This window comes from Scomber japonicus, chromosome 12, assembly GCF_027409825.1.
Source record: "Scomber japonicus isolate fScoJap1 chromosome 12, fScoJap1.pri, whole genome shotgun sequence".
NCBI lineage: Eukaryota > Metazoa > Chordata > Actinopteri > Scombriformes > Scombridae > Scomber > Scomber japonicus.
The window spans coordinates 31,656,453-31,680,598 of NC_070589.1; the positions used below are offsets into that span (position 1 = coordinate 31,656,453).

Sequence of the window (24,146 nt, forward strand, 5' to 3'; positions counted from 1 at the left end):
TAACATTTACAAGGAGTTGTATGACGCAGAAAGCGCCAGTGACACTGAAGAAGAGCAACCGTCCCATTCTCTTCAAAGGACTCCCGCCTCCACGACCCATACAGTTTCACCACCCTTTAAGGTTCAGATAAGTATAGTGTTAGACCATTTGCCCCCTAAGAAGTAGGCCTGTAGATACAAGTCCAGATTTTTTTTTTTTTTAATAGTTTTTTTTGTGTCGTTTTTCCAAACTTCACTGCCCTCTTTTCGTTCTTGTAATCAGACTGAGTTGGTGAATTTGTAATCACTTGAACAAACACAGCCAATCAATTCCTAAAGGATCATATAGCCTAAGTGCAGTGCGGCCGCATTTTTTGTTTTATTTATTTATTTTTCCAACTCAATACTCACGTCTAGCTTTTTACTTTAACATAGCAACTTTAACTTGGGTTACAAAATTACATCTCACCCCATCCAACCGCCCAGTGGCAGTCGTTGCATAGTTCATGGCAGTCCATCCAAAAACGTCCGCGCGGCTTGGGGAGACTGGAAGGCATGTTTCTTCCCGTTGACTGTGAAGGTTAGGACGGCGGGGAATCGCATGGTGAATCGGATGTTTAGTCCAATCAGTCGTTCGCACACCTCGTTGAAGCTGCGTCGCTTCTCCCTCACTGCAGCCGAGAGATCCTGCTGAATGTACAGCTTCTGCCCATCGTATGTGAGCTGCCTCCTCTCCCTCAGTGCAGCCGTGATCCACTGTTTGTCCCTGGAGTTGTGCAGCTTAATTATGACGGGTCTGGGGCGGTCGCCGCGGGCAGGTCCGAGACCTCTGTGCGCTCGATCGATTTTAATTATGCCCCGTTTAGTTTCAATGTTCAATATCTTCGGCAGCCAACGTTCAAAAAAAGCAACCGGCCACTCACCTTCTGCCCCCTCCTTCAAGCCGATCACCCTGATGTTGTCCCGTCTCGTCCTGTTTTCTATGTCGTCCGCTTTTTCCGTGAGAGTTTGTAATTTCTTCTCAACTTCCCGGAGCTTGTTTTCGGTGGTAGCTAGCAAATCCTCCACCGTGGACACTCGGCTCTCGGCTTCATCAAGCCTTTTACAGTTGCCTTCCACTCGGTTTGTCATGACTTCAAGTGCGCTCGCAAATTTGCTTAGTTTTTCTTCCAGTAGCTAGCTAGCTTCTTGAGCTATCTGCGAGGAGTAGCCGCTAGCGTCCGGTTGCGAGTCGCCATCTTGTGAGTCGACCTCCTGGCGATTTCTTGTCATTATTTGGTATTTCCCTGTTTTTTCAGGCGGGACCGAGCTACATTCCTTGCTTGACATCTCTAGAAAGCTTGGAGTGGTGAGCAGGATACAAAAATGCCGGTCTGCGGTGGGTAAAAGTTTAAATTAGGTCGATGGGAGCGGGAGCTCAGCGCCAGTCCGACCTCTCAGCTCAGTGACGTCATACCAACCGACTAGTAGAGTTTTCTAATAAACTGTATCTTCATTATTATAGTCTATATGTTGATTTTGTCTTGTGGAAAGGCGTACTGTATACAGAACAAACCAAAAAGTCTTAAAGTCTGTATTTTTAAATACAAAACTGGAAATCTGAATTATGCAATTGCCAAACACGGCAGGAGGTGATATCTCAAGCTGTCTTTCACAAACAGAGGATCAGTGGTCACTACAGTCCTGATAGGACAGGTTCACAATTTATAAATGTCTCTCAAACCAACAGCTGTAATGATTCCTCCTGTTCATACTGACCTTTAGATCCATTCATAATGTTCTTCTTCTTCTGTTGAAACATGGATTTAAAAGTTGATCTGAAGCTAATATGAAGCTTCAAATGAATCAAATCAAGTAAACATGTTTCAACGTTACAGTCTTTTTAGTACCAAAGTTCCTCTTGTAAATGATCTTTAAAGCAGTGCAGTATAAATGCAGTATTTAGCACATTTATGTTAAACCGGTTTACCACTTTTGTAAGTTTAGCCATTAATGGTTGAATTAGTTTATGTATTAAGGTTGACAGTCTTACTTTAAAAGGTTAATGTCATGCAGCGCCAAAAACCTGTTCAATGCAGACGACATGGTGATACACATTTGATTTACATCTGTTTCACACTAATCAGAAGTTTCTGCTGATGTGAAACAGCTTAAGGTTGGTTTACTTTGTTTTATGTTGTGTTTAATCATGAATTGCTTTGCTTTGTTTCCTCAGTGTTTGCATGATATTAAACCATTCTGTTGATCTTAAAAGAGTACGGTAGTTGTAAAGTTTGTTAAACCATCTGCTCATATAATGAGACTTTTCATGTGTTTTTCAGTAATATGGATAAGGTTAAATGTGTGTAGGTTCATTATTTTCTTAAAATTTTGTTTTGTTTTGAATTCACTGTTCATATATGCAAAGCAGGTTAAATATATTTAAAAGTGTGTAAATTCATGACTTTAATGTAAACGCTTTAAAATGATAAAAACTGTAAAACTGAGAATTTAAAAACAAATTTAAAGTTAAAGAATATTTTTTGAGTTGTATATGTGCATTGTAAGGATTTTTGTTTTCTTTCTTGCTGACATTGTCTTCACAGGATGAAAATAAAATAATCTTCTGTGAATCAGTCTGAAGAGTCAGACCATCATTCAGTCATTAGTGCTGCACCTCTTTTTGTTACTATACTCCCACTGCAGATCAACGGGGATAGTTATTCCCTCTGCTCACAAAATCATTTTATTTGTTTCAGTTGTTTTTCAGTATCTCCAGAGGCTTTGATAGAATTTCTGAAATAAACTCTTCACACTTTTAATCTTTATAGAAGAAGCTGAGTTTATTCATTTTGAAAACATGCATCAACATTCAGAAGAGGAAAAAAACACAGTCAGTGTTTTTATTTACACATTAATTTCAATCACTTTGTTTAATCAGTATGTCATCTCTGTGGAAGAAAATGATGAATCCTCATTCCACTGATTATAACAGAGATGATTACAACTTAATCACAATTAATTGTTCTTAACATGTAAAAAGTGGTGTGAACAGATTAAACATATTAACAGCTGTGATGGAATAAAAACTAGACTCCATTAAATCTCATATAAACAAACAAACAAAATACTCTTGAATAAAATATGCCGTGTTTTCTTCTGTGTTTGTGAGGTTTGGGCCCTGCCTTCAGCTGGTGATAGGCTGCATTGTTGTCCATTATTTGGTAGTAAAACTGTCCATCAATAAAAACAAAAATACAAAGGTAATCTAAAAATCATGTCACATTCAAGGCCAGAAGTATACACACACTCAGGTGGCATACAATAAACTAAATAATATCAAAGCAATAATAAATCAGCAAAAATCAAACATCAGGAATAACAAAATTTAAGTAAAGAATATATCAGCACTCCCACCTTATGACACTACCATTTCATTAATAAGAGTTTTTCTCAGCTTCTCTGCTCGCCTGCTCTTCCTGCCCTTTTTTCAGTTTCTCTATTTCCTCCTTCATCTTTGCTTCTTTAGCATCCCACAACTTCATCTCATTCTGCCTGTCAGCCTTCTCCTGCATCATCATTTGCTCAAACCTTTCCTGAAAACTATGTATCTGTTCTTCCAGATTTTTACACTCACTTGCTTTCTTCTCTTCAAACTCTCTCTTTGCCTTTTGGAACATTTCACTGGTGTAGTAGCTTCCTCCGTTCTGTTCATTCATTTTTTTTATCTTCTTGAGCAGCTCGCTCACCTGAGAACGTTTCTTCTCCTCATTATTGAACACGTGATACTGGTTGTTACATTTGTCCACAAGTTCCTTCAGATCTACACTGTCCTTCAAGAACTCCTTGATAGATTTCCCTTTGAGCTGGTCACCATGGGTAAAGAGAACCATGCTGTATTTGTTGGCTTCCTCACCAAAGATTTCCTGAATCTTCTCCACTGTTTTCTTTTCTTCATCTGTGAATAAGCCCAGTTTGATGACGACCAAGAAGATATGAGGTCCAGGAGAAGCATAAGAAATGCACTGGACAATATCTTTAACTGTTTTCTCTTCAGTGATCCTGGTGTCAAACAGGCCCGGAGTGTCGATAACAGCAACCTTTTGTTTATCTACCACAGCATCAGCTTTTTTACAGTCTATAGTCACAGCTTCAGGGGAGAACTTAGATTTAAACTTCTGTTTTCCCAGAATGGTGTTTCCTGTGGCGCTCTTCCCAGCTCCAGTCTTCCCCACCATCACAATCCTGATCACCTCATCATCTGTGGAAGTTGTAAAAAAAAAAAAGGACAGTCAATGTGTATTCATAAAATGTGTTAAATGAGTCCACATCAGGGATGAGTCATTTTAGTTGGTACATGAGTTTGAGTATATGTTCATGTATACAATATCTTAAAATATTAAGTATTAAACAAAACTACTGTTATATTTGTATATATACTTTTATATATGTCACTCTTGTCTGAATCATTATGGTTTTAGTACTAAAAGACTCATCAACACACCCTACTTATTCTGTGTCATGTGGGAGTTTCAGTGTTAAAACTGATGGTCCTTGTCATTACCCGATGTGAGTTGCACATGCGCAGTCGTGTCCGCCATCTTGGACAGCTACGTACAGCAACACGAAAAACGGCACCAGACTGAAAACGCGGTATGCCAAATAAATTAATCGTATAAATATAAATAAATATATGAATTGTTTGCAGAGGTTAAGAGTAAGTATACATATCATGGAAATATCTGGAAATCAGACATGTAAATATAAATAATAATAATGATAAATAACAAAAATAATAACAATAATAACAATAGAATCTTACCTATTGTGCTTACAGCACAAGATATAGTTTATATTTTTTCATAAACTAACAGAAGTTTTTAACATTACATTACATCCATTTTACATTCATAGAGCTGGATTTGGATTTCCCATGAAAGTTTTGGTAACGAAAAGGAGGCCAGGATTAATCTGATGGTTTATGTGCACACTCTTTTATATTTTTTATCCCTTCCTCTTCTATTTCTACAAATCATTTCCTGTATTCCAGCCATTTTACCTGATGGACTTCCTCAGCTGGTATTTTGATGCAGACAGGTATTTAAATTGTGGTATGCATGCCTCTGTTTGCTGTAACATCACACACTATTAGAAGAATTTCAAATGTACTGGAGATAGAATGAATGCTTAAACAAATACTGAAAGTACTTTTCATTTTCTTCTAACACTTCTTTTGTAACTTTGAAGTTCTAAATCGCGATTCGTTTGAAATATGAGCTTTTGAGTGCTTTCTTCATCACCAACACACTATTAGAAGAACAAGCAGTATATGTGAAAGAATTCCAGAGTGAAGATTTTTTTTTTAACATACTGTTCAAGTAAATAAGGGGCACCATTTGTAAAGTTGCTCACACTGAAAATAGCATCAACATTTTGTCATATTTAGTTTCAAACAGTGTTTGAAAAAATGGTGTGAATTTTTTAACATCAACACATTTACAGCAATATTTGTGACCTTAGAAATGTATTAAATAGTTAAATTTTAATATTATATAATGTTACACCTAAATGTTAAATTTTAAATCTAAATATTAAATCAAAATGCAAAATATAAATCTAAATGTTAAATGTTAAATCTAAATGTTCGGAGTGAAACTAAATATTTAGCTAAAATGCAAATTCACACTTCCGGTAACCGGAAGTACCGAAATAAAAGCTTGAAATGGTCAGACTGTGTAGAATAAAAAAATGAATTCACATCAACTTATTGGGGGAAATGAACACTTGAACATACATTAGCGTCAAAATAACTATGTAAAATAACAAAAAACATGTTTGGAGAAATCTTATTTGACGCGGGATTTATGACCTGTACTAGCCTACAGGCAACACTTTGGCCAGCACGATCCTGCCCCTGCACCCAGTGCTGTGGTGGTGGCTCTATAGTGGTAAAAAAAATCCTTGGAAAATGTAATAACAGAGCCAATAATGTAATAATATACCAATTTCACTTACATTTATTATTATTTATTGGATATAACTGTGAAAATGCTCTCTCTCTGTGTCTTTATAATTTTTAAAGCTATTCAGTGCTTTCCTTAATGAACTATAGTTAGTTATCATTATTATAGGTAGTTTAAAGAACTAAAAATGAGACAGACAGCATTTGATATGCAGTAACAGGATGTACACATAGGGTCTGGTTTATTAAAGGTCTGCATGTGTAAAAACATGTGGAAACTTGACATCACCCACAAAAATGTGCAAGCTGATCTACTAACACAGCGCACTGAGGTTTGCATCTTTGCAACCCAACCTTTATTTGGGATCTTAGTAAATCAGGCCCATAGTACATGTTTTGTAGCACCACAAAGTGGACACAGGAATGATCATTTTCTCCTACATGCAATGTCCTATATTCATAAAAATGTATATCAGTCTCTGTTGCTCTCTGGTTAATGTACAATATTATACACACAGTCATAACAGTGGAGAGCAGTAATGTGTGCTACAAGCTGTCATAGACTCAGGCTGTCTTTAACTCATTTGTAAGTGTCTTTGGGATTGCCACAGTGCGTAACAAACTTCCCTGCCAACTTTTGATTTCAATGCCTGTCTGTGCATGCGCCTGCTGTGCGCAGCTGAATGTATCATGCAGTCACTAACACATCCAAAGAAGAAGAAAATTAAATATCAAAAATTAATTCGGGCTGTTTTGTTAATTTTCTTTTTTTGACTTGAGCCTGAAATCAAAAGTCTGAAAAACAAAGCCCAAGTTCCTTTTTTGTATCACATTCATAAACAAATAATGAAATAACAAGCCATTTATGATTTTGGATTCTCAAATGAACTAGTGATACATACACCTTCACACACTGTCACAACTAAATGTTCAGGATGTCTTTAAAAGGCTGAAAATCAAAATGAGCATTGAACTAAATGTTGGTATTTTGTCGCCTTTATGTTTCTGTGTCAAAGTCTCTACACAGACTGTTCAGTTAGATAACTGCTATGAAGCGCTAATGCTACGTTAGTAAAATAGTGAAAAGATGAATAGGGTGGTTAGTTTTCATTTGGTTGTTACTGTAGAGTGGACTGGTGTGTGTTACAACTATGGTTGTAATTTATATCTATTATTCTGTCCTCTGTTAATCTGTTTCTCTGTTTATGTGTGTGTGTGTAAAGAGAGGAGCAGGATTGGTGCATTGTTTCAGCCGCTGCCCACCGATTGGATCGGTTTTCCAGTCTGGTGGCTGATTGGCTGTCCCAACCAGGTCATCAGCTATAAAAACCACCAAGATGGTGGCAGTGCGGCGGCAGAGAAGTATTTCCTTACCTCCTCCTTCTCCTCACTGGCCACACATTAGTCTTTGGGTATCTTTAGTTTATTAATTTCCTTTGTGGTACAACATGGACATAACAGACATCCCAACCTGCAAAAAGTCCCGGTGTCGGTCCAGGGGGTGCAAGGACGCACTGCATGGACACACACCCTCTCCTCCTCTTGTGCACACACTACATGATCAATTACACATACACGGCCACTCTCTTGCACACACGCTCTTGCTTGCTCGCTCTAGATCCCAGGATATTGTTGCGTCAGGGAGCCACTATCAATATGCGGGAGACTCCCAGAACTTCCAGGGGAGTTGGGATGTCTGACATGAGGCTGTTTTTTCAAAGAAAAGGAAAGTGAGTAATCACTGGTAGTAATCAGTTACTGTAACTTACACCTGAGTCTCTTGTGGACAGGAGCTGACTAATAAAAGCCTGGCTACATCATTCATAAATTGGCTCATAAAATTAACAATTATTTTACTTTTTGAGGAGCAATCTTTGGCCTGCTGCCAGTTTCACAGACTGGTACTTTACAGTCAGTTATATTTACATTCAGTATTTATATTCAGTATCATTTATTCTGATTATAAACAAGAAATAATAGATACTGCTCACTAAGAAATGACCACCTCTCCTGACATCTAGGTGCATGAGAGTGAGTCCGACACAGGAACAGGATGCACGGACAGTGCAGAGATCCTTTACTGTGGTGAGTGATGAAAGAGACTCGACAGTTTGTGATAACTTAATCATACCATTCCCAGGTGAACCATCTTATGCTATGCTCACTTTCAAACTGTAAATCAACAATGGACCCTTAAATTCATGGTCATTAATTTGTGAAGGCATAGACCACTCAATTGAAATGTTCGAATGACTATCTTACCTGTCCAATGATTTAATTAATCCATATGTCACAGCTGTCAATATGGATCGTTCATCAATTTCTATACTTTTAGCTTTTTAATATCTTCAAATATGTGATCTATATATACAATAACAAATAGTTGAAGTTCTAGTATATTGTTTCGTTAAAATATGTAAATGATGAATTAATATATCCATGCTGTTCCAGATGTACATCAACTGAACAGGATTTAGTTTTAACTTATTATATTTTCACTTGGGCTGTCAAAGTTAATAACGCGTTAACACACATTCATTTTAACAGTGTTATTTTTTTAACGCACACACGTGTTTAATTTTAGTGTGTAGTTTGGAAATAAGAAAGTGATGCAACAGTAACATTTAGGATAACAAGCACACTACGTCAAGTCTCAAATACCAAACATACAGCTGATACAGAGGTGTGTGTGTGTGTGTGTGTGTGTGTGTGTGAGGAAGAGAGAGAGACAGACTCTGTATTTTGCTCTTATTACATTCTTCTGTGCTGTGTGTGTGAACAGGTGAATGAATGTAACTAGTTCCTAACTGATATAACTGACAGCAAAAATAATAAAAAATGTGTGGTTAATTTGCAATTACTTATAAGTGTTCAGTGTGTGCGTCTCTGCCAAATGAAGTCATGAAAATTGTTCTGCATCTGCAGTAAGAGGTGGTACGAGCATATTAAATAATAGTATAATTTATACTATAACACATTTATCCAGTGTGCTTTTCTTTTTATTCTGCTGCTCTCTCACCCATTCACACACCGATGGTTAAAAGGCAGCTTACTGTAGAAGGTGCTGATTTAACCATCAGGGGGTTAAATCAATAAATATTTTGGGTTCAGTGAAGACACTTCGACACACGGACTGGATAAGTCGAGGATCGAGCTACAACTAGTGTTGAGGGCAACACTCCAAAAGTAACACAGTACAGGTAGTCTCAATGCCGAGTCAGGACAAAATAAATACTTTTGAGAGTTGACCTGTTTATTTTCTCTTCAAGTACACATCTCACATTCTATGTCTGACACACCATAGCCTCTGCATGGCTGTAGCTAGTGGGTTGTACCATCTGAAGGAGTTTCTCCCTCAGGCCACCCAAATTTGTCAGAGTTGGTTGGGTCCATATAGACTGTCTTTTCCAAATAGTTTCCCCAAGTAGAGGTAGCCTACTGTAGCAACAATAAGTGTCAGTGAGGATGGATGGTAGGAAGCCTCTTTTTCAGGGGCTGAACAAGCCAGGTTGACAAAAAAAAGGGCATAAGAAGAGGACGCTGCTAAATGTGCCAAGCTTACAGACATTTTATCTGTACAGACACAACTGGCAACTAGTAAAGAGAGATAGCCTATAGGTCTAATGATTTAGCAGAGTATTTAGGCTAATATCGAACATTAGGCGTTAACAACCCTATTAGGATGCACAATATCAAATCCAATATATGACAAATATGCAGAATTTGCAAATATCACATGAAGAAGAAAATAAAGATGATTTAAAAAACTCAAGCTTGATCTGTGTATGCAATAAAATAACCCCGAAATGTTTTTGTTTTTTGTAGCCTCTGAGCAGCAGATAAACCAGTCCCCTGAAAATAATGATGAACACGAAATTAGCAATGAGGAAACCAGGACTGCAGAAGGAAAAGGTAAACAGGATAACAGAGTAAATCATATGACTTAAATTTATTGATGCATAATGATAAAATTATTGCATTAAATAATAGGTTAAAAATGTTCTCAATAGTTGCTATATGCAGCCATGCCATTATAATGTCTATGCCCCTCTGCCTTTTTTAATGCCATGTAGTACAGATGAGTCAGATGCTGAGAGAGCAGATAAAGAGACAGCATCCAGTGAGACAACAGCAGCCCAGCAGAAGAAGCCAGAGACACAGGCACATGCTAGTGTAGATGAGGAGACTGATGAGACTGAGACTCATCCTCAACCACAGGATATAGACATGTTTTTTAATTACCATCCTCAGCAGCCCATAAGCCACTACACACTACTAGTTATTCACAGCAAGCATGGCACCAACTACAAGTGGTTGACATACAGTGAAAAATCACAATCTCTGTATTGTTCTGTATTTGGCATTTGCACCTACTGCAAGTGATAGTCCTTTCATGTAGTGAGGTATGAAAACATGGAAACATGTTGATCAGTGGATAGGAGAGCAGGAGCAAGAGAAAAGAAAGATCCACAGATAGTGCTGATGCCCCTACAGGGCAGATGTAAAAAGCCTTCTGGCAGGCAAACAAATGTCTTTACATAATGAAAAGGTGAAGAAGAAGCGTCAGGTGATGTAACACATAATAGATGTGATACAAGTCACCAAATGTGGACTTAGTTTCAGAGGGGATAAAGCAGAGGCTACTTATACACTGGAAAATGCTGCAGTCAATCATGGCAGCTGTCTAGAGTTGTTAATACTTTTGAGCTGATATGATCTGTGCCTCGAACAGCACATTAGCAGTTGTACTGAGCAAAATGACATTGTTGTCAAAGCTGTGGATTTTCTCAGCGAGCTGATAAAGGAAACTATTGCAGATGAGGTTGGAGAGGCCAGAATGTTTTCAGTTCAAATTGATACGACCTAAGATGTCACTTTAACGGACCAGTGTGCCATCATTGTAAAATATGTTACAGATGGCATTCATGAGCAGTTGATCGCAGAAATTAGACAAACTCAGCATTTTCTCTGTTTGTACAACTCAGTGATGTCGATAATCTTTTTTCACAGAGGCTAATATGCATATTTAACTTAAAATATAAAGAACTGAGATGTCACAAATCTAACCAATAAACCACATTAATCAATATATTTGAACATTTCAGTTTAGTACAGTTGTATATGGACTCACCAGCTTTTCCATTTTGGTTCCCCATGATTGAGTAGATGCTGCTGCAATGAAGGGAAGTAAGTCTGTGCTCCTTTTTACAACAAACCACTCCCATAAAGCACTGTTAACATTAATATGAAGTGAAGTTTATCACATTTCAGAGGAAAGGAGGTACTTGTGAGAGTGGGAGTGATTATGAGGTTATTAGAGAGTTATGAAAGAAGAAAAAACTGTTTCTTCCACACAAATGTGTATATTTTGTTTTACTACTCTTCAAATATTTATTTATTTTTACAATTTTACCTCTGCAGACCTCTAAAACTATTCTTATTAAACAATGTGAGAAAATAAAATCACTGTTTTTTGTTAACAAATCAAAAACAGATGCAACATGTGGATGCAAACAGAAAAAAACGTTTTATGGGGCCACATTTTAAAATATTGGACACCACTAATGTACAGCACAGGTAGCTGTGGGTATTAAATAAATTTGTGTTTGGGTGAATAGAATCATGCAAACCACTGAGTATTACGCTTATTTCCATTAAAAAAGTAGAAACACCCCAGAAGATACAATCAGTAAAACCTAAAAACAAAAATGGAAACGCTTGTCTCTTGTACCTGTTGTATTTTAAAGACACTTCTTACTATGTCTAGTTTCTTGAAATATATAGACTGTTTAACTACTTTTCATTTTAATGATTTATATATTGTAGAAATATTTTTTTAAATGATCTCTTTGACTCTTTCCTGTCGTCTGCTCACATCTGAACTCATTATAAGCCAGCTGCAATATTGACACTTTTAAAGATTAGTGTATTTGTGTAAAATGTGTCCGTAATATCCCCAGTAGCCGTTAAAGTATGGAATTAACAGCAATCTAATCTGTAAAATACATAAGGATTAATAAATAGGGATTAAATTCAACAAGAAATAAAATAAATATGGGTCAGGAAAGACAATCTGCTGTTGGTAGACAGAGTATGTCAGAAAAATCCTGTAATACGGAAAAATTAGCACCACACTAACACTTCAGATGATCAACATGCAGAAAGTCCTAGATGTCTTGTTTAAAAGAAAAAGAGAAAGCATGATTATTTACCATGACCAGTGATATACATACATATATATATACATATATGTATGTATCTTTTTTTAATTGGTTTTGCAGGATACATCTGTATCAAACACAATTGTCATTTATAATATCCCATAAAGGAACATGGGGGGACGTGTTTCTTTGTAGATAAGTGGAACTTTTCCTTAATACCAAATTCATTTTTCATTATGTCAAGTTAAACTTACCAATGTTGGTCAATGTTTTAGTGTGAATTTAGAGACATTATAGTTGATTTAAAAGCTTTTATTATAGCACCCCCATGTGGCCAATCAATGTAGTTTTTAACACACTTAAAGTTACTGGAGACAGAAAAGACACACACACACACACACACACACTGAGGTCAAATAATTGAAACTAAAATCTGCATTACAACATTTTATTGACATTATTGAGTTTAGTTACATAAAAGTACATTTTGTTAATACATTTTGGTTCTGACTCATCAACATCTTTTTGAACCAGGTTCAATCTGTTTCTCACTTTAAGGCAACTGCATGGAAGCCACCTTTATACAGAAGGTAAACAAGAAAATGAATCAGTTAATCAGTTTAATGAATATTTCTTCAAATAAATCTGTTATTTAGTGAAGTCTTACAGAAGGTAAACGAGAGAATTACTCATTTCACTAACAAAGACGAGGCCAACTCGGATATGAGTTTAAAGATTTATTGTGACAGAGGTAGAACAGAGGTTAGTGGTGGAGGGATGAAGGGATGAGGATAGAGGCTCGAAGGGATTCCGGAAAAGGCTGAGGTGCAAGGAGGGAGAGTGGCTGCAGGTGCATGTCTCTGCTCTGGGCCAGGAGAGTTACCATGGCAAGGAGCAGCAAAAACTAAATGAACAAATAAAAAATAAAAAATGGGCAGCTATCGGCCCATTATTGATCGCCCACCGGGAAAAATGCTGGTACTCCCAATGGCCAATCCACCCCTGCCGGCTCAACAGCAACACACGTGGCTAATGAATGAGGCTAGGATGTAGCGTAGCTTGTATCCTATGCTGCCTCACCAACGCCTGAGTGGTGTGGGATGAGAACATGCGTACCTGTGTGCGTGGTTAGTAAGAGGAAGAGAGAAAGAAAGAAAAGGCGTTCAAGAGAGAGAAAGTAGCAAAGCTTGGTACACAGATAACCTGTGCACAGCTCGGAGGCTATGGATACGTGTCACCTGATACTGGCCGACTAAGCTTGTTGTTTCTCTCGCTCAAGATGGCACTAACCCACGAGCAAGCTAACTTGCTAACACAGAATGTGATTGTGAAGGAATACAGTCGCTGGTCTGCCCACAGATATTCACAAGTCACAACGGGGCCTGTGGCAGCTTTATCTGGTCTTTCCCACACGACAGAGCAATTTATTCCTTTACAAAACACAACAGAAACAGTTCATCATGTCACTATGGCAACTGTAAACAAAGACTCTTTTTTTCTTCTTCTTTTTCTTCAACAAAGTTTTATTGAAAATTGAACAAACAGACAATCAGCAAGACAGAAAAAAAATACATGAGATTGTACAACATACATAAAACAAAGGTAGACTAACTAGTATAAGCGGCGGGTGGGTCTGACGTTTGGGAAGGCTGCCTGACTTTTATATGCAGTGCAAGGATGAAACTGCTGATCATTAAATATATAATTGAATATAACAATCACAAGGCTTTTGTTTCAAAATCAACCATTTTTATTTAAGAACACTGTATCAGTCAGTGGGACCGGGGACGTTCTCTGTCTGTCTGTCTCTCTCTTTCTCTGTGTGTGTGTGTGGGGGGGGGGGGGGGGGCGGGGGGGCATTGGAATTAATTTCTAAGAAGACTATAAGAAGTGATCTGCATCTATCTCCCTGCCACCCTACCGTTTAAAAAAACATATCTCTCCTTGAGCATTATACAGTGAGAACAAATTTATTACCTTAATGCAGTAACATGCGGCGTGGTACCTTAGCATCCTAGGCATCAATGATCTGTTCTGCTTGGAGTTTGTCTGTGAGATCACTCTCTGTGTGCAGCAGACTCATAATGGAAAGCCTCTCCTGGCCCATCGTCGTCCTCAGCCAGTTACGGATGCACCTCATTGCTGAGAATGAGCGCTCACATGTTGCAGTGCCGACTGGTAACGAGAGAACCAATCTGTATAGTTTCTCATAGTTGGCATAATACCCAGCTACAAGTTCACGCCTGTGCTTTCAGTGGACACAGTTCTGACTTGTGACAGCACCATTGTCATTTCGGTCTGTGTAAGTCTGACATTGATGGAGACTTGCGTGTTGGGTTATTGGGTTAATCACAATTTAAAACAGCATCCACCCTTTTGGAGATTGCCAGTGACTCTGGGCTAAACCTGGCTTTGCACTCGCTCAGAAGTGTGTCCAAAACAGGATAGTATAGCTGTCTGGCCCACTTCTGTTTCATGGTTTGTTTTGTGCCTGCGTATTCTCTCTGGCCAAGGGTGCTAGTGCAAAGTGCACAGTCAAGAGCAGCATGGTGTTTGACAGTGCGCTTAGGGCACTTCCATGGAATTGCCTCCTACTCGCCCTTCTTCTCCTCCTTCTCCTCAACTTCATCATCATCAATACGAACATCACATGACTGGCAGAATGTCATGACATTTTTTCACTGGTCCTAATGTTTTCTAAGGTTTTCATCATGGATTCCACAGTATGTGTGGCCTTAGACAATGTCTCGTCTTTTCCCCTGAAGTCCTTTGTGTGCGACCGTGCTGAGCAAATGATGAAAAATGATCAGACTCACACTGCTTTCATCCCACAGGGGTGTGCGGTGCACATTATTTTGTAGCGTATGGTGGAGGTGGAAGTCCTTGTCTTCCCACCCTTGGGTATGGAATTGGCTGTGATGGTATGGTTATGGCTGTGGCTGTGGCTGTCATCATTTCCGGAGCGCTGGCTGCTCCTCCTTATTCCACAGCTGGTGCTGGCTGTCTTCTGGGCGTAGCAGAGTCCAGATCAGGATCTAGTTTGAGGCACTGAGATGCAGAGGTTAGTGTAGCTTTCCCTGCCTTCTGTCCCTGATGTTGGCTTCAACGAGCCAACAAGTATAAGCTCGCCATTTTTCCTTTCTTCTTTTGTTTTGATTACTTCCACAGGCAAACCTGTAGCCCATCAGGCCATGGTTGCTGCACTTCTTGATGCTGTCCTCCTTCCAAAACAGGTCGCTATTTGCAAATGTCAAGTAACACAAATAATGATGATTTTGTTTCACAGGTTAATGCCAGATAACACTAACAACACCATACAATGTCTTGCCGTTATTAACTCACCACTGACATACACAGCTGCATTTGTTGGACCTACAGGCCAAAGCCAGCCCTGAAAAGAGGATGGCTTGGGAAAAAAAGCAGGTTGCTTTGTGGTACAGGTCAAATGATATGACCATGTTTACCCAAATACTTATTTCTTCATTATGCTAAATTGTCACATGGGAGGGATCATGTGTTAAAAGGGGGTATGATGAGTGAAATACAGAGGTATTGGTTCACAAAGGGGTTCTCTAACAATTTGTCAAAGTTGTGTGATCTGTACTACTAACAATGCAGGCAGAGGCATCCAAATACAACAGAGTGCTCATCCACCACCACAAAAACCTTTTGATCACTTACAAATTGATTTCATTGAGTAAACACAGAGCGAGGGGAAAGAAATACTGTTTGATTTTTGTTGACATGTTTTCCAAGTGGGTGGAGGCTTTTCCTACTTCTAAACAGGATTCAGCAGCAGTAGCTTTTACGAGAGAAATAATTCCCAGATGTGGAATTCCAGGTAAAATCTCGTCTGACAATGGTACACCTTTCGTGAGCACGGGCCTGAATAGCGTGGGTGAGTATTTTGGCATTGAAATGAGGCAACATTAATAATAATAATAATAATAATGATAATACATTTTATTTGTATTGCACTTTACATTTCAGCAATCTCAAAGTGCTACAGAGAAGAAGTTGATGTTAAAAGGAGAACCTATAAAAGACATTTAACAAAATACTTTTGTAAAAAGTTAGGTTTTTAGGCCTCGTTTAAAAACATCTGCAGTCTGTGGGGCCCTCAGGTTTTCAGGGAGGGCGTTCCACAGCCTCAAGGCTACAGAGGAAAAGGCCCGATCACCCATGGTGCCGACCTTGGTTTTGGGGGCTTGGAGGGTGTTTATTGTTGCAGAACGGAGGGTGCGTGAGGAGGTCAGGGGAGTGAGGAGTTCCTTGAGTTATAAGGGGGCATGTCCGTGAATGCACTAGTGGGTGGGACTTGACTTGAACTCAATTCTGAGTGGGACAGGGAGCCAGTGAAGAGATTTTAGGATGGGGTGATGTGATCATATTTGTGCACCCTCATCAGGATCCTGGCAGCACTGTTCTGGATGTACTGCAGTCTCTGGATGCTCTTGCCAGAGATTCCGATGAGGACATTGTGCTTATCACCCAGCCATCAAGGGGGCTGGGTGATAAGTGATAAGCACCGCCCGAAGCACACAAACAAAACCTTCTGAGTTACACTCCAACCTTTGCTATTTATTAGTGCCACGGGGTTCAAGCTCCGAGGCACTCCACTCCAGAAGCTGGAGAGGAGTGCCTCGGGGCAAAGCCCCGAGGCAACTATTAATCTTCTCCATACTTAATATTATTAGTGCCACGGGGTTCAAGCTCCGAGGCACTCCACTCCAGAAGCTGGAGAGGAGTGCCTCGGGGCAAAGCCCCGAGGCAACTATTAATCTTCTCCATACTTAATATTATTATTCCGCATTATTCTTCCGCCGTTTTTTGGCGCGTAACTCCTCCCGCAGCTTTGAGAAAACCCCGACAATATATACATCAAAACGTGCGGCTCGATCGGGGGAGGGGTGCTATGACTTTTGGTGTTAAAATTCCAAAGTTTCCCAAAGTTATTCCCAAAAAACCGGGAGATTTCTCCATTGGAAATGAATGGGAATTTTTTGAAAAACCCCAAAAATTTCACCTTTTTTCACCTTTTTTCAGAGTCACCTAGCTCGCTCATACATGCATGTAAAAACGTGATTCAAACTTTAAAATGGAGGAAAACTTGTCCTCTCTGGAAAAATACCAACAGTTTTTCCATAACATGTAAACTTTTCAAACTATGAGCAGTCAAACGAGGAGTGGAAATCATTTTTTCGTCAAAGTTAGAGTGGAAGCGGCAGTTAGTTAGAGTGTGAGAAGCAGTAAAACATAACCTTAATTTTTATTTTTAACTCGAGCTCACGGCCAAACCGTGAAAAGGAGACAAATAATTTTTTGTCAAAATGTAGACATAGGTGTTGGGATTCATAAAATGTGACTTTGACAGGTGGGGTCTGCACCAAATTTAAACGGTGGGGCCGAGACCGGCGGCAATACCTGTCTCACTCCTCATTGAACCTAATGTTATCGTCTTCTTTTTTCCCAAAAGAATCTCACTCTGTGTTCACACTGAGCTTACTCGCTCATTTTAAGGAATATCTGAATAAAATAAACACTGTCAGAATCTGCCGGCTTCTGTGTCTCTCACGGTGTTTTCGGTTTTTGGACAGGAGTTACGGTTTTCTCACAGTTTGCAATTGTTCGGGACCTTGTCAGAAGCCAAATCCTTTAGAATTTTGAGACAATTTTCAAGGCAGATCCTGAAATCACCGTAGCAACCGCAGGACCTTAGCTGACCTTGGCAACCTGTCGCTGGGCAGAATTTGACCTACCTTTTTGTGATTGGCTGAACTGATCTACCTTTTTGTGATTGGCTAATTCTACCTGTATGTCTGTTTTGCCAGTTAACTGAACTAGTATTGATACTCTCTCTCTATATATACATATGAATTATATTGACACTCTTACTGCTCAAATGCTGGCTTGTGTGTGTGTGTGTGTGTGTGTGTGTGTGTGTGTGTGTGTGTGTGTGAGTACACACTGTGTTGTAGTGCTTAGAGTTAGTGCATGTTGCTACTGCCTTGTGCTCTGTGTGCTACTCTCTGCTTACATCTACTGTTACACTTAATACTGACCAGTAAGATGTACTTAATACTGCCACAGTAAAAGTTACTTAGTGTTATATGATCAGGATGACTTTTGAACACTGGAAATAAATTTTTTACCTGTCCCGGCAGTAGCCCCGTGGCACTCAAAATTTCCCTGGAATTTTCTAGTTAAAATATTATTATTATTAGTAAGTAATACACTTACAAATTGTCATTGTAAAATAATAACATATACAGTATATATATTAAAATTTTGCCTATTTCAAGGTAATTACCATATAGAAAACAATGTAAATGTAGCAACATGTTGAGAGAAACTGTGAATTTTATACTTTTATGTTGCTGAAGAGTTTCAGGCTTTTGTCACCGTGTAAGCTAACTACTGTTATCTTCCCACTTGAGCATCACACTATTGTTAGGCCTTTGTGTGAATTTGAGACCAAGGGCGCAATTGTAGGATCAGAACATTAGGGGGTTAGGGTCAATGTTCCCACAGAATTTTGAGAGACTATGGTGGGTGGACCTCAGTCTGATGATTTAGGGGGGCATACTCCCCTGGATTAAAAAAAGGTGTATATTTTTACGTCAAATGCATCATTCTGGTGCACTCTGAGAGTAAAATTAAGAGGTTATATCTATAAAAAAAACATTCCTTTAAGCACTTATCGGACTATTTAAACCCAACATATCTTTATCTACATTGTTTCAAGTTTGCATTGTTTCTTCATATTATTAAATTGCTTATGCTTATCAATAAAAGACTTGACTTCCAGATGTCTTAGAAGTGGATCAGGATCAGAGTTGATTTATTGTGAAGATGGAAATAAAGAAGATCTCTCATTAAGACGTTTTTAAACTGAACAAACTAAAGCAGCGTGAAGCTGCTGCTGTATTTTAAACAGCAGCAGGTGTTTCACATTCAGAGGTTTGAGGCTGAACTGCAAGGTTGAGTGGAGGTGTGTAAGTTTATTTGTGCTGTTGAACGTAACCAATGTGAAACAGAAAATAACATTTAATTGATCTGATTCACTGGCTTTCTTATTGTTAGCGCTCCCTCTCTTCATAATAAAGTAGGAAACTGGAGAGCAGAGACGAGAAATGACAGCAAACTACAACAGAGGCTAATGTTAGTCTCTCATGCTCTGCTCTGTCTCAGCGGGAGTGGAGCTGAGTCCTCAGTATGCATCAGAGACAAAGACACGTGGATCATGTAGACTGTGGGCCGCCACAGTCTATGTAATTAATGGGAAACAACAATAATTTATTTATTTTTAGGGGTGCTGAGATCAAATAAAAAGGGTCTAAAATCACCTGTTTGAGACTGTCACTGGTTGTACTAAAGTATATTTAACACTTAATATAGCTACAGTGTACCTAGCAGTGTTTTGTGTGTTATTTCATCATTGTGTTATGTTTTTTCAGACAATTTCCACATCAGCTTCATTTGGCAGAGGCAGACACACAGAGACATCTCCAAAATTACATAACACTTACAGTCATGGCCAAAAATATCGGCACCCCTGCACTTCTGTCAGATAATTCTCCCAGAAAATTATTGCAATTACAAATGTTTTGGTATTCACATGTTTATTTCCTTTGTTTGCATTGGAACAACACAAAAAACAGGGGAAAAAAATTCAAACTTGATCAAATTCCACAAGTAACTCAAAAAATGGACCGGACAAAATTACCCTCAGCTTAATGTTCGGTAGCACACCCTTTGGATAACTGAAATCAGTCACTTCCTGTTACCATCAACACATTTTTTGCACCTCTACTATAGTTTTGGACCACTCTTCTTATGCAAACTGCTCCAGATGTTTCGGATTTGAAGTATGCATTCTCCCAGCTGCTGTTTTGAGATCTCTGCACAGATGTTCTCTGGGTGTCACATCTGGACTCATTGTTGGCCGTTTCAGAACTCTCCAGGACTTTGTCTTTAACCATTTCTGACTGTTTTTTGATGTCTATTTTGGGTCATTTTCCTGCTGGAAGAGCCTCTGGTGTTAAAGGCAGGTGATGCACTGGGAAGAGACACTGCTTTCTGACACTGGGCACTACGTTGTGCCCCAAAATTATTTGGTAGTCATCAGATTTCATGATGCCATTCACACAGTCAAGGCATCCAGTGCCAGAAGCAGCAAGAAACAACCCCCAAAACATCTGTGAACATCAACCATGTTTGACCAAAGGGACCGTGTTTGTTTCCTTCAAGGTCTCATTTAATTTTCTGTAAACCATGATGTACTTTACCAAAAAGATCTACAATAGTTTGGTCTCATCTGTCCACAGTACGTTGTCCCAGAAAGATTGGCTTTGTCACACAAGTTTTGGCAAACTCCAGTCTGGATTTTTTATGCCTTTGTGTCAGCAGTGGTGTCCTTCTGGGTCTCCTGGCATCAATTTTTCTCCTCCGTCCACATCCAGGGAGGTTGACTGCAGAGCCATGGGCTGTAAACTACTTAATGACAACATTCACATCTCTGGAGATGGACTTGCAGCCTACAGATTGTCCATGTTTTCCACAATTTTGGCTCTCAAATCATCAGACAACTCTTTGCTCTTCTTTCTTTTCTCCATGCTCAGTGTGGTACACATAACACAAAGGTTGAGTCAACATTCCTCTATTTTACAGTAACTGGCTGCAAGTGTGGTTTCTATATTGCCCACACCTCCTACTTGCCACGGGTGAGTTTGAATATAAATTACAGGAGCATCACATGCTTAAAATGCAATTATTTCTTACAATTTTGACAAAGTGCCAATAATTTTGTTCGAGTTTGACTTTTTTTCTCTGTTCTTTTGTGTTGTTCCAATGAAAACAAAAGTAACAAACATGAATACCAAAATATTTGTAATTGCAATGGTTTTCTGCAATAGGTGGTGTATTTTCGCAGAATTGCAGGGGTTCAGATATTTTTGACTATAACTGTATGGTGAGCCTAGCAGCTCTAAAATATTCGATTCTTCACACATATATAACATGTAGACCTTAACATCATGTATGTAACACATTGACAACACATTGATAATTATGTAATGTTTTGTCCCTTTTGGTTTTCTACACTATTTTATTATGTTCTGAGGATTGACACAAGAATCATGACACACAAAAGCATATCTATGATTTTGCCTTTAAAAGAACACAATTCACTCTTGACCTTATCTGTGACCTTCTATAAACTGTAACCACATTGTTCTGTTTTCAGTAAGATGTCTTACATTTTGTTTGTGTAGACAAAATGAGATGAATGTGAAAGGAGAAGTAGAAGAGGTTATCTGAAGTGATTGCGGGAAGTGAATGCAAGAACAAGAAGCTGTACAAGACAGTTATGACACCAGATATGGAACTGCTGTTGATCATCTTGTAGGAAACAGGTGTCTGCAGAATGAGAAGTGTAACTGCACACGAGGTGTTTGTGCTGACGGTTGTGTTGGGCCGAATCTGAAAGTATCAAATGTTTGTGTGAGCTGTTGAAGGGGCGCCTCTCTTGATGCAGAGCTCAGCGAGTTTGTATGCATATCTTTAATTTATTAAAGGCAGTTGGACTGCATAAGAATACTGTTTCTGAGAATAGTCGGTTAGTGAGGTAAACTGAGCCTGAGCAAGGGTTTTCAGTTCCACAAAGGTGGCTCTCTATCAACCTGGCTAGAACACCATGGTGACTTATGCTTGTGCTGAGTTGGCTACAAAAAGCACTCTTTCACTTTCAGTCTTTACCATACTTACCATTGTTTTGATATTTCATATTATAATGATGCAATATAAGCTTACCTTTGGGATAGGATGTTGAAATATATCAAACTGTATTTCCCATTTAAAAAATATATATTATTACATTTTGAAAAAAAAGAGATAATTGATCTATTGGTATTTATCACAGATAATATCCAATCTATAAAATTAATTCCACTTTGATTTGGGCAAAAACGAATCATTCACTATGAGACAGTATCAGACCTAAATGTACTCGCTGAGTATAATGATTCAATTTTCTGCATCAAGCTTAAAGTTTAAGAGCTCTAAAATTAGGAGACACCGAGTGTCATAGCTTAAAATATCAATATTTGAATTTACACAATTGCCAATTTTCTTCTATTCTCTATAGCTCTCCATTATAAGACCTGTTCCAGTCAATAAGATGTTGTAATGTAATGTAATGTGAAATTTTAGTTTCAATTATTTTACCTCAGTTTATGTCCAAACTACATTGATTGGCCACATGGGGGTGCTATAATGAAAGTCACTCTAAATTCACTACCAGACCAACATTAGAAAGTTGAACTCACCCTTACCCTAACCCTCCTACTCTCACAAGTACCTCCTTTCCTCTGAAATGTGATCAACTCCACTTTAAATGAATGTTAACAGTGTTTTATGGGAGTGGTTTGTTGCAAGAAGGAGCACAGACTTACTTCCCCTCATTCAGCAGCATACACTCAATTATGGAGACCAAATCTGGTGAGTCGATATACAACTGTACAATATTAATACTCTGTTATACTGAAATCTTGAAATATTTTGATTAATGTGAGTTATGGGTTATTGGACATCTCCGTTTTATCTTAAGTTAAATATGTATATTAGCATTTGTGAAATAAGATTATCGACATCACTGAGAACAGAGAAAAGCCTGAATTCCCCAAAGAACGTCAGATGTTAGGATGAAACGCTACAAAAGAAAACACTTCTGAGGTCGGGATTAATTAATTACTAAAATTAATACATTAAAGTGGCTAACAAACAATCAAAACTGCAGAAGGACAGAAAAATTGCAGATCTGCAGAAATGTGTTTATTATGTATTCTGTTCTGAAAACAGTTCATTCAGTCTGCATTACTATCTTCCCTCGGTTTCCCTTCACATTGCATCTGTTTTATATATATATATATATATACAAGGGCTGTCAATCGATATTTAATCGCATATTTAATTGCATATTTTTTATTTGTTCTAAATGTTCTTTAAAGGGATATTTTTTCAAGTTTCTAATACTCCTATTAACATGGGAGTGGATACATGTGCTGCTTTATGCAAATGTGTCTATATATATATATACAATCCAGAACAATTAAATACTGCATGCTCCAAAAATCTGCTGTCAGGTATGATATCAGTTAGAAACTAGTTACATTCACTCACTTGTTCACACACACAAACAAAGCACTGACAAATGTAATAAGAGCAAAATACACACAGTCTGTCTCTCTCTCTTTCTCGCTCACACACACACACACACACACACACACACATATATATATTCATATATATATATATATATATATATATATATATATATATATGCACCTATATCTTCTAAAGTGTAGGAGCAGTTCACACTACATACAACGAGAAAGTGGGTGCTGCACGCACACAAACAATGATGGGTTTTCTATCGCTTTTGTGCGTCATATTAATGTCATAATGTCACTGTGTGGATCATTAACCTAGTTGCAGTGTGCTCCCTGGTTATAGTTAGTGAACTATCAGCTTCTACCCGCTCAGATCTCACAGTCAGCAGTAGGAGGAGAGGAGGAGAGCAGCAGGGGAATCTAGCGCACATAGTTTGTATGGAAGCCCAATGATGGAAAAAAAACTGGTAACTACAAAAATAAACCATTATTATTATTTATCTTTTATTTATTGTTCCAACAGCTCAGGTCGACTGAACAACAGAAAATTGTATAATGCATATATATATATATATATATATATACACACACACTAGCGATCGACTGATATGGTTTTTTAAGGGCCAATACCGATACAGATTATTAGTAATCAAGGAAACCGATAACCGATATTTAGAGCCGATATTCATTTGCAGTAAAAATGTAAATTTTGGTGTCAAAATTTAGAATAACACACTTGGGATTAGACTGAATACAGTAAACTGTTTGTTTGTTTTTGTGCACTGTGAAAATCTGTGATAAAAAGACCTTAAACTTTTGTAGAATAACAAACTCTGATGCAAATCTTGGTTGAAACGGTTCAAGCAATTGTTTTATTATATAAAAACAAAAAGTGCA

The 24,146-nt window shown here is 38.3% G+C and overlaps 1 protein-coding gene across 1 annotated transcript; it reads right to left on the reverse strand.

Moving 5' to 3' along the window:
- Positions 1-3,395: 3,395 nt before the first annotated feature.
- Positions 3,396-4,559, reverse strand: LOC128369761 (GTPase IMAP family member 7-like). The gene is made up of 2 exons (XM_053330837.1): positions 4,523-4,559; positions 3,396-4,219 (listed from the first exon to the last, which is right to left on the reverse strand). The coding sequence occupies exons 1-2, from the start codon at positions 4,557-4,559 to the stop codon at positions 3,396-3,398; spliced, it is 861 nt and encodes a 286-aa protein (XP_053186812.1).
- Positions 4,560-24,146: the final 19,587 nt, after the last annotated feature.